The 11834-nt window shown below is 35.8% G+C and overlaps 1 protein-coding gene across 1 annotated transcript in view; it reads left to right on the forward strand.

Moving 5' to 3' along the window:
• TACR3 (tachykinin receptor 3) overlaps nucleotides 1-8653 on the forward strand; it is a 104952-nt gene extending 96299 nt beyond the window's left edge. Inside the window, exons 4-5 of the mRNA XM_003410364.3 lie at nucleotides 6242-6438; nucleotides 8300-8653. Of these exons, the coding sequence (XP_003410412.1) occupies nucleotides 6242-6438; nucleotides 8300-8612 (510 nt within the window). The 3' untranslated portion in view covers nucleotides 8613-8653. The remainder of the gene's footprint in view (nucleotides 1-6241; nucleotides 6439-8299) is intronic.
• The last annotated feature ends 3181 nt before the right edge of the window (nucleotides 8654-11834 follow it).

Consider the following 11834-nt stretch of genomic DNA (forward strand, 5'->3'; position numbering starts at 1 on the left):
TTTTTCTTGCCCCTTCCCACAAGCCTATGCTTAAGAGTCCAGTGGGACACATGGTGTCCCACTAATTCTACCCCCAAGTCCACTGGGACATAAGTGTCTCAAATAAAAATTCTCAGTATTCTTTTTTCCCTAGCGGAAATTCAGACACCTCATATAACACCTCAATAACCCTGTGAAAATAGTAGTTTGCAGTACACAGCCATTTCTTTGGTTTCAAACAGTCATAAAGGCCCTAGCCTTTCAGGAGCATGACTATCAGTGGAAATTCAGTTTTCCAATAAACCTGAGAGGTGGAAAATGTTGGTGGGCAATCACATATCCCAACGGTCATGAATTGGCTATGTGGTTAAAGTGGATTCGTAACTACTGAAAACAGGTGCTGTAACATTGTAAGAGCTACATCACTTATCCCCACCTTCATCCTGCCTCTTCCTATTAAGTTCCTATACCACAGACAGTGGGTGGCCACAACTGTACATATTGCCCTGGAAAATGACCTCCATTGCCTCAGAAGCAGTATATGTCATTCAGTTTCATGGAATACTCAACATCAATCAATCATTATACAAGTTACAATCAAATTTGTCAATACATGTTGAAAGATTTGAATGCTTCTCTCCAGACTTCTATCTTACCTAAAAAAAATCTCAGAAGTTTCAGGAAGTCTATCAACTGATTGCCTTTCCTGCTTAGCATTCATAGCCTGTATGTGCTAGTGCCATTGTCCAGACATGATGACACAGTGAGAAATGCTCACAGCATGTACACGTCAATCATTGCTCAGGATTTGTGCTATGAAGTGCTCTTTTCTTTAGGGTTTTATGATTACAATGTCATGATTTCAGCATCTCACAACGCAAGCCAATTTTTTCCATCCAAGGGCCTACATTCACATTTACACTGAACCCGAGGTTCTAAGACCTTGACATCTCAAATAACTCTGCAATGCTTTGTGAGTAGAGCGGTAAATTAACAGTTAGTGCATATTTTATAGAAATAAATATAAAACATATTATAGCAGTTGTGTCACTGAAATAACCAATTTTCCTAAAAGTCTTCAAATACTTTTCTAAATGCTTTGCATCATAGTTCTAAAGACCCCGTATGAGAGAGTTACGAGTTATCTGAAACTTTTCCTCCATTCCACACTTTTTTTTTTTCTTTCCCTCATGCTTTTCTGCATTTCTTCCATGTTGACGGTTGGAAGCTATATCAGAATCTTTGCAGGTCTTCAAATATTGTTAGAAAACAATTCTATGCTTAGGGAGTCTGTGATCAGTCAGTATAAAAGTACTCAAATAAGCTTTATATAAATTTTCTGGCTATATATTTAACATTTGGTTGAATAATTTCCCCATTTGGTTGGATCACCTTTCTTTGGAATGGGCAAAAATATGGATCTCTTCCTGTGAGTTGGCCAGGTAGCTGTCTTCCAAATTTATTGGCATAGACAAGTGAATTCTTCCAGCCCTGCATTGCTGAAACATCTTAATTGGTATACTGTTAATTCCTGAGACCTTGTTTCTCACCAATGTATTCAGTGCAGCTTGAACTTCTTCCTTCAATACCATTGGTTCTTGGTCATATGCTACCTCCTGGAATGACTGAATGTCTACCAATTATTTCTGGTACAGTGACTCTGTGTATTCCTCCTGTCTTCTTTTGATGCTTTCTGTACTGTTCAGTATTTTGCCAATAGAATCATTTGCTATTACAATGTGAGGCTTGAATTTTCCTTCCAACCGAGTGCAGAAATTATTGAACAACATCATCAATGTCACGCACAAGTAAAAGTTTGCTGAAGATCATTCAAAAGTGGCTGCAGCAGTATATCGACAGGGGGTTGCTATTGAGTATGCAAAGGCATTTGACTGTGTGTATCATAACAAATTATGGATAACTTTGTGAAGAATGGGAATTCCAGAACACTTAATCGTATTCATGAGAAAACTGTACATAGATCAAGAGGCAGTCATTGGAACAGAACAAGGGAGCACTGCATGGTGTAAAGTCAGAAAAGGTGTGTGTCAGGGTTGTATCCTTTCACCATACTTATTCAATCTGTATGCTGAACAAATAATCCGAGAAGCTGGACTATATGAAGAAGAATGTGGCATCAGGATTGGACGAAGACTTGCTAATAACCTGGGATATGCAGATGACACAGCCTTATTTGCTGAAAGAGGACTTGAAGGACTTACTGATGAAGATCAAAGACTACAGCCTTCAGTATTGACTACACCTCAACATAAAGAAAACAAAAATCCTCACAACTGGACCAATGAGCAACATCATGATAAACGGAGAAAAGATTGAAGTTAGGAAGGTTTTCATTTTACCTGATCTACAATCAACACCCGTGCAAACAGCAGTCAAGAAATCAAAGGATAAATTGCACTGGGCAAGTCAGCTGCAAAAGACCTCTTTAAAGTGTTAAAAAGCAAAGATGTCACTTTAAAGACTAAGGTGCACCTGACCCAAGTGATGGTGTTTTCAATTACTTCATATGCATGGGAAATCTGGGCAATGAATAAGGAAGACTGAAGAAGAATTGACGCCTCTGAATTATGGTGTTGGCTAAGAATATTGACTATACACCATGGGGTGCCAAAAGAATGAACAAATCTGTCTTGGAAGAAGTACAGCCAGAATGCTCCTTAGAAGCGAGGATGGCGAGACTTCGTCTCACAAACTTTGGACATGTTATCAAAAGAAATCAGTCCCTGGAGAAGGATATCATGCTTGGTTAAGTAGAGGATCAGCAAAAAAGAGGAAGACCCTCAACGAGATGAATTGACACAGTGACTGCAACAATGGGCTCAAGTACAACAGTGCTTGTGAGGATGGCGCAGCACCAATCAGTTTTCAGTTCTGTTGTATGTAGGGTCTCTGTGAGTCGGAACCCACATAACAACAACAACATTTTTAACACAGCAGCCTTTACAGTGTCTACATGATCATAGATATTTTCTTATTCTTAACATTCATTCCAAATGAAATGTACTGTTCCCATGCGCCCAAAGCAATATTTGGTTATGCTGTTTGTGCACTGATGCCCTTCACCTTAATTTGTTAGCCTTGAAAAGGGGAATAACAATAAATGTAAGGCTTTTTTATATATACACATGCACATTTTAAACTTGAAACACAAATGACATCAGTAATTAATAACTTACTAAAACTATAGACATTTCTTACCCAACTATATGTCTTTTAGTTTCTTTTTGTATTCACTTTCATTTATTCTTTTAAAAATTGAGCACCCATTCTGTTTGAAGCCTAGCATAGGTGACTGGGATACTTCAGTGAATACATCAGTGAACAAGACAAGCAGAACATCCTTGCTCTTTTATATTTTAGCATGAGGAGAAACAAAGTAAAAACCAAGCACAACAAATAAACAGAAAATAAAGTGCAAGATAAGAGATTTGGGGAGTGCTGGAGTGGCAGACTGCAGTTTTAAATAGTTGGTCAGAACAGGATTCACAGAAAAAGTGATAATTGTTGTGCAAAGGCTTAAAAGAGGTGAGAAGGTTAAAAAAAAACCCACTGCCATCGAGTCAATTCTGACTCATAGCGACCCTATAGGAGAAGGTTAGCCCGGGGGAAGTACTGGGGGGAAGAGCCTTCTAGGCAGAGGGAAGAGCCAAGATGAATAATCTAGGGCAGGAGCTTATCTGCTGTGTTCAAAGAATGGTATGAAGTTCCCAAATTCAAGAACGATAATGTCCGTAGAACCCATTTCATTCAGTCTAATACCCCTGAGCCTCCAGTTAGCAACATTCATTGAATAACACTTGTTTACAGTAAACATTCTCTTAAATACTATTTTTAGTTTTATTTACGCATGTGGTATGGATTGATTTGTGTCCCCCCAAAACATGTATTTTAAATCCTAACCTCTACGCATGTGGTTATAATCCCATTTGGGAGTGGGTTGCCTTTGTTATGTTAATGAGGAAGGATTAGTGTAGGGTGTATTTTGAGTCAATCTCTTTTGATTATAAAAAGAAATTAAATAAACAAGGAAAAATCAGAGATGGGGGAAGAAAGATATCAACCTACTTGAAGATTGCCCTGGAGCAGAAGCTCAATGTGACAAGAGCCTTCCTCCAGAGCCTACAAAGAAAGAAAGCCTCCCCCTAGTGCTGGTACCCTGAATTCAGACTTCTAGCCTCCTAAACTGTGAGAAAATAAATTTGTTTGTTAAAGCCACCCACTTGTGGTATTTCTGTTATAGCAGCATTAGATAACTAAGACAACATGTTTATATTTACTAAATTTATATGAATTTTTATAAAATTTTTGCTTTTTTTTTCATTTTGTTTCTTCACAGTGAGGAATTGGCCCCGTCTTCATTACTTTTCCTGTAACTGTTTTCTAGACCCAATAGACACTCACTAAAGATTATTAATGGAAACAGACAAAAAAAAGAAAAAGAAGTAGTTCAGGAGTCTGTGTTGTAAAGACCATAATTTGGTTTCATAAATCAGGGTGTTCAAATCTTTTGGCCATTGCCTCACTTTTTTAATGTGTAATTGAAAGACAATTAATAAGTTATTAAATATGTGATATATTGCATAAATATAAATTATAATAATATATGATCTTATTTATATTCTACAAATATATGAATAAGAAATTAGAGAGACAGATGTAGAAGTCTGAATGTAGTTCTTTGGAAAAAGAATACAGTTTGAAGACCACTGAGAAAAACCAAAAGATTTTACATGGTGTAGACAAAGGTGATATCCTGTGAGCTACTGACCTGGATTTTCAGCTCTCATGGTCAATTTTCCATGAGCTCAATACTAGTCACCTGGATGGTACAGTGATTAGGCCCTTAGGGAAGCGTTGCCTTCCACATTGATCCATTTCATACTTTGTCTTTTTCTAGAATCATGTTTTTCATGACTCTTAACCTTGCCAACTTTTGTCTGAATCTCCAATTTATGGTCAAATGACAAGTTCAGTACATAATAATGTATTTTTATAGTTCTAAGAGATACCTCATAGGCCATTTATGTCAGATTTTCTCTGATTTATGTTCCAATCTGACTGCAGGTAATCATCAAAATGATTTTATTCAACATCTTTTTTTTTTAAACTTTTACCATTTTAAAATTTCCATAGGAGGAGTGAATAGATTTAGTAGACAGATGAGAAATATTAAATGAGGTATAGAATATTATTTTAATTCCCTTTTTTACAGAAAGCCACATAGCTCAGTGTTCAACAACTTTGACTCTATCTTATAGATACAGACAATAGAGCAAATTTTATTTCATTTACACTCACTCAACACATCCTGTCATTCAACTTCCTGTTATGAATTTTATATTGTCATTCATCATTCATTTATACACCAGGGACTGTACTAGAAGCTGGCAATATTCAGATAATTAAGATAGTTCCCCTGCTTTTTTTAAGATTTAAAATCTAGTGAAAGAGGCAGAGAAGCTGACATTCTGCTTTGGCTAGGGTCTCCCTGAATATTATGGTTCAAAATCGTGGAGTCAAAGGAAATGATCCATTCTTAAAAAACTTGAGAACTGATTTATGAACCAGTTGTATAAGCCAGCCAACTGCCTATTTATAAATTTAAAGTTAGTGGTGTTTCCTCAGACTAATGTTAATATGCATAATCACTATTCAGGAAAACCTTTCCCAACTATCAGATTACAGAAAAAATTAAAATAATATTCAGAAACTTGCCTTGTAAGCATAGTATTAAAGAATTTTGAATAGTCTTAACTTATAGTCAGGCTACTATAAATACTGAAGAACCAGCTCAGTCCAGTCCTTACAGCCTAATATACCTCTATAGTGCCTCAACATTTGGTTTCCCTAGATATGATGCCCCCCGCCGCATTGTATAGTGCAGGCTGGTTCAGCCAAATCCTAGCTCCTGCTTCTCTCTTCACCAGGTTCCTTGGGTTTTTGTAAATGCTGATTTTCTTCAGGCCAGGTAAAATATATATTTGCTTATGATTGGGTTAGTGCCATTCACTCACCAAAGTTGGATAGAAACAAGATGGTTATACAAGCATCCTTTCTTTAGACTTACCATAGGTAATTGTCCTTATATCAGCTCACTAATCTTTTAATACTGACTATCCTTTTGGCATACTATGTATTTAACTCTATTGGTAGAAAAATATGATGTATGGGAAGCTGTGGGTTCTTTTATATTTAATGACTTTTTAAAATTTCCAAGAATTACCTCTTTCTTTCTTTCTAGGTTGTAAAAATGATGATTATTGTAGTGGTGACCTTTGCCGTCTGTTGGCTGCCCTATCATATTTACTTCATCCTCACTGCAATCTATCAACAACTGAATAGGTGGAAATACATTCAACAGGTCTACCTGGCTAGTTTTTGGCTGGCAATGAGCTCAACTATGTACAACCCCATCATCTACTGCTGTCTGAATAAGAGGTAAAAACAAAATTACCAAATATCTTGTCACTCCTGCCTTAGTGTGGAAGTTCAGGATGGTGTTCCAGTGTCTTGGTGCAAATAAAAAATACAAAAGGAAAGGAAATTTTAAATTAACTGAAGGGAGCACAGAGTTTGATTTATTTTGGACACCTGCTACTTGGGAAATATTCCACTTTAAAAATTACACCCTCAAAATAATGTTCTTAAAGTTTCTAATGGGACAATTTTTATATGGACTAAATGCTCCTTGCAAACGCTTCAGAAATATACTCACCAAGAAAAAAAAAGAAAGGAAGAAACATACTCACAATTAAAGGAGGTAAGGTAGAAAATTGTTCAAGTCCTCGAAGAAATTAGGACATGTCCTATATATGCATAGAGAATTTGCACAAGGTGGAAAGATGACGGTGTGAGTGGATGCTATTAAAAAAGGATGTTTTGTAAATAGTTTCCAAAATAGAAGATGTTGGGGTGATAGGAAGCTATGGTAAGCATAAGGAGATTTCCAACTCTCCTTCCTGCACAATGACATGGGGTGAGTAAAAGAAGATGCTGCCTCCGTAATGGCTTGAGTATGAGGCTTGCAAATAAGGTAGTGCAACCAGAAAGTGTGGCTGGGTAAAAATTTTGTCTCTTCTGCCTTTTGTACCCATAGATAAGCGTCATAAGTGTATTTCCTGTGTCATACTTAAGGAGCCCTGTTTGGTTTGGCTTTGTTTTTTACATGGAAAACCAGGGTTTCCCCATGTAACCTAATGGAATGTACCAAGAAAAACATCACCAACCAAGGTCTGGTGGTAAAGATGGGTGACCACTAAGCATGGATTCAAGAACCTTAAAAGTTCTGTGCTAACCATGTAATACCAGGTACTATTTCTCAAAATCCATATTACCAACCAAAAATTTAAACACACTCCATGACTCAGCATGCTTCCATTAATGAGAACATGTAGTATAAAAAAAAAAAATTCAAAGCAGAAAATAATTGCACCTTGAAATGGGTTTTAAGTAAGTTTTTTTTAAAGGTATATATGAAGCCAAATTTGAGAATAGAAAAAAGGTAAAATGTGGTTTCCAGATAAAAACACATTGCTGTATGGTCAGCATATGAAAGGGTAGGGTTAAACTTTACAGGAATAGTAATTCTCTTAATGAAAAAAATTATGGTTTCTGTGCAAGTAGAAATGTAACTTCGTCTGAGTAACTGAGTGAGTTGATTCCTAAACTCTTCCCAGATGGGTTTCCACTACCCTGTGCCTTAAGTTTGTTAAATACTTAATCAACCCTTGCTCTTTTTCATTAATCTCATAAGCCATATCTCAATTTGAACGACCCCACAAGCAGTACATCTGTTTTTAATCAACTTAATTTAATGGTTTACAATGCCAAGACTTTGGACTTTCATATATGGCTAGATATAAACCATCAACATTAGCAGTTAATTCTAACATTAAGCAAGACTTTAATATATAAATGTATAATGATTTGTGAAAGAAACTATTCTGAAATATGTCATTTTTAAAGTGCTTTAACCAGCAAGCCTAATTCAATTATACTTATATAAATGTATAAAATCACTATAGAAATGTGCACTGTTTCTTTGGCATGTCGATTACCTGACGCTTGCTTTTACTGTTCCGTGACTTGCCTCTCATTGATGGGAAATTAAGATTCAATTCAAGCAAGAAAAATTTAAAAGACTAATACCAACATTGTGGCATAAATTCTAAGAGTTTCGTTAGAAAATCAAATTTAAAGCCTGAGCTGGCCCAGCTGCCTTAAGTGAAGTTTTCTATGCGAGCTGATAAAAATTTCCACCTGCAAACATGTCTTTTTCTCCTTGTGGCCTGCTTCTCAGGTTTCGAGCTGGCTTCAAGAGAGCATTTCGCTGGTGTCCTTTTATCGAAGTTTCTAGCTATGATGAGCTGGAACTGAAGACCACCAGGTTTCATCCGACTCGGCAAAGCAGCATGTACACCGTGACCAGAATGGAGTCCATGACAGTGGTGTTTGACCCCAGTGATGCAGACAGCTCCAAATCCAGCCGGAAGAAGAGAGGGGCGCCAAGAGATCCGAATTTCAATGGCTGCTCCCGCCGGAATTCCAAATCCACCTCCACCACTTCAAGTTTCATAAGCTCGCCCTATACGTCTGTGGATGAATATTCCTAAATCCACTTCCTGCTGTATAGAGTAGTGTGAGGACATCATAGTGCCAGCACAGACCCCCAGTCTCCTGTCCATGGGTCCTGTCCTATATACCCTCTGCAAAGAGAAGGGCAATCTCTAGGCAGCTATGCGTCAGTTGAGAAAGGTGACATATGAATGCAACAAAAACACTAGTAAAACACTTGCCCCCCCAACAAAAAAAAGGGATTTAAATGTATTCATTGAAAACTTTCAATTACTATGTGCAACCAACTGAAAAATATCTTATGTCCAATTTTTCCTCTTTTAAAATTTGCAGCGTACATATTTGTCATTCAATTGATAGGCAGTTTTTCAAAAAATTCAAGAAGATTTAAAATATAATATTCCGATTGAATAGAAATAAAATCTATACAAAATGGAACTTATTCATCAACTATAAAACAGAAAAAAAGTTAAGTCACTCATTTTCCCATCAGAGTGATGTTCAACATCAAAAAGTAGGAATTATATGAAAAACTTAGTTCTAGAAAATTCACTTGGCAGAATGAAAACTTCTAAAGATTTAAAATTTTTCTCCATGTAGTGAAAAATCTAGTCCAATTACTAGGCAGATGAACATGTCATTCTTTTTATTATTTTCTCTGGAAAGTGACTTAAGAAGAAAAAAATAATCATTTATAACTGAACCAATGCATGTTTTAAAATGGCAAGGTAAGAAATAGTCAAAGTGGGGACTTTAAAAGCTCAAAGAAAATTTTTATGATTGTTTCCTTTATTTTTCACAAATACTGAAAAAAAATACATACATTATAAAACACTAAAGTTGCCTTCTAATGAAGAGAATAGCCCCATTTGTCTTTGAAATTGGCTGTCAGTCTTCAGACAAGAACTAAAGATGGTAATTCATGGTGATGAAGGTAGATAGGAGCATCTTCCAGCTCCAAAGGAAGGTGTGTTTCTCCTCTGTAACCTAAGGAAAAAATTTAAGGTGAACATTGACGTTACCAGCTTTAAGATTGCTTAACTCTGCCCTGCCCTGATTAAAAATGGAGTAAGGACTAGGAGGAAAACTTAGAAAATATCTTCAAATCCAAATTCTTTGGAAAGGAGTTGTGTGACGAAAGGCAATGTGACTGAAAAATATTAGTATGCATATAGGAAAATCAGGCAAGACGTGGCCAGGTAAATCACCTGTTGGAGCAGGCTGGACAATCGTGGGGGTAACTACAAATTCACATCAGCAGAAGATGAGTGTAACATGCCCCCTTCCACAGAGTGGGCTTTCTTTTCATCTGCTTAGATAATTGAGAGCTTCCTCCAAAAAAAAAAAAAAAAATGAGGTAATTATTCTAAAGAAGCACATGTTTTACTACTAGAAATAATTTATGGGCACATTTCTGAGAGACATAAAACAAGTTACACCTATAAGTGTAGCATTTATCTTCCAGACCTCAGTGCTTATAAATCATTTTTCCTTTAATTAGGAATACTGACAGTTCTGCTCAAGAAAGTAGAAACCTTATAAGAATGTACATATATGCATAGAAACTTCTCCTTTAAAATACTCGGTTATGTCTACAAAAATATCCATCTAAAACAATTACTTCTATCACTTTATTTGATTGTTATGTCTCTATTAAAAATAAAAGAATCAACTTTTTTTTAATTTTAGAACAAGATAAAAGCAATCATGCAATAGCAAATTGATTTACTACTACCAGGACATTTAATTTCCCAATACTTTCCCTCTTTCGGAGGCAAAAACAGGAAATACCCAATTGTTACAAAATGTTAAAAGTCTGTACACCCTACCGTATGTGTATGGCTCAAATTTCTTCTGATAAAACAATTACCACAATCTCACATGTGCACACACACACACATGCACACACAAGTGCACAGAACAAAATCATTTTAATGAATGTAATAACTTCAACAAGTTAAATTCAAAGTTGACTGCTCAGATAGCAAGTGGGCATTACAGGGTTGCCACTCACAGCTCAATAAAGACTATGAAGCTTGTGTGCACGTTGATTAGAAAATGTATTATGTAATATTTAATTATTGTAATACAACAATGTTTTTGTGTTCATTCCTAAAAAAATGTAAATGCTTATCTTACAATAGAAAAGTTTCAAGAAATATAAGCAGATACTATTTTCTTCTTAAATTTATAAATGATTATGGGACTTACATTAGTCAATGTTCTAAACTCATGAGACCATATTCAGCTGTAGAATTAAATGCAAAGCTTGGCCTTCAAATTTAATGTAGTCAACCACCACCAAAATGCACTGAAAAATAACTTCAGACCATCATACATGTTAGAGAAATTTAGTAGAATTTTCTGAGACATTTGTAAGGAAAAATATTGTGTTAATCAAATTTGTTTTGTTTTGAGCAGATTTGTTGTTGTTTTGTTTACTGAGCATCATTGTTTCTAGACTGACAGAAATAACCTGAGATCCATGTAATATCAGAAAATTGAGATTATTCATTCAATATTTATGACTCTATAACAAAGGCTTATAAAGCAGAATTCTTTTTAAGTTCAAACATTTGAAATAATAATAAATGAGTACAATAATAGGAAAGGGAAAATTTTAAGGCTTTTGTTCAAACTTTGACACCAAGAAATCGTTTCAGCGGAAGCTATGTCAAATAAAGCTGAGCCAATGTTTTCGTATTTACCAAAGTTTGGAAGAACTTGCCTCCAAAATTCACTCTACCCTCTTTGATGTTAAAGTTCAATGTGAATTTTTTCATTGTTTGCAGGCAAACACTTGTTCAGAAAAACAGGCAGATGGTTTAAAGTTTGTAGATGATTTTGAATTTGCATCAGCACCATAAAAATCCAAAACATTTTAAGAAAAGTCTGGAAGAATCAAAAAGCCTTGCATCATCTTAAGTATTCTCTTACGAAGAAAAGAAAATAAAAAATATACACTGTATTTTGTTTTTTGCATCTGGACAAAGTGCTTTTGAAATTATGTACACAGGGGGAAAAAAAAAGCAAAGATGATTTCTACAGAATCCACTCTAACATCTTCTTATTTTTTAGCAAGCTCAGAACGCTGCTGCATCATTCAGCCCCCCAGCTTCGTGTCAGGGACGTTTTTGACCCAGCAGCCCAATTCCTATTCTTTTCCACATTCTGCCAGTCTCTTACAGGACCAACTTCAGAGTGACTTTCATTCTTACAAAGCACAGAGAAGAGTTCCAAGAAGCTTAGTACCAAACCTC

The sequence above is a fragment of the Loxodonta africana genome, chromosome 5 (genome assembly GCF_030014295.1).
Source record: "Loxodonta africana isolate mLoxAfr1 chromosome 5, mLoxAfr1.hap2, whole genome shotgun sequence".
Lineage (NCBI taxonomy): Eukaryota > Metazoa > Chordata > Mammalia > Proboscidea > Elephantidae > Loxodonta > Loxodonta africana.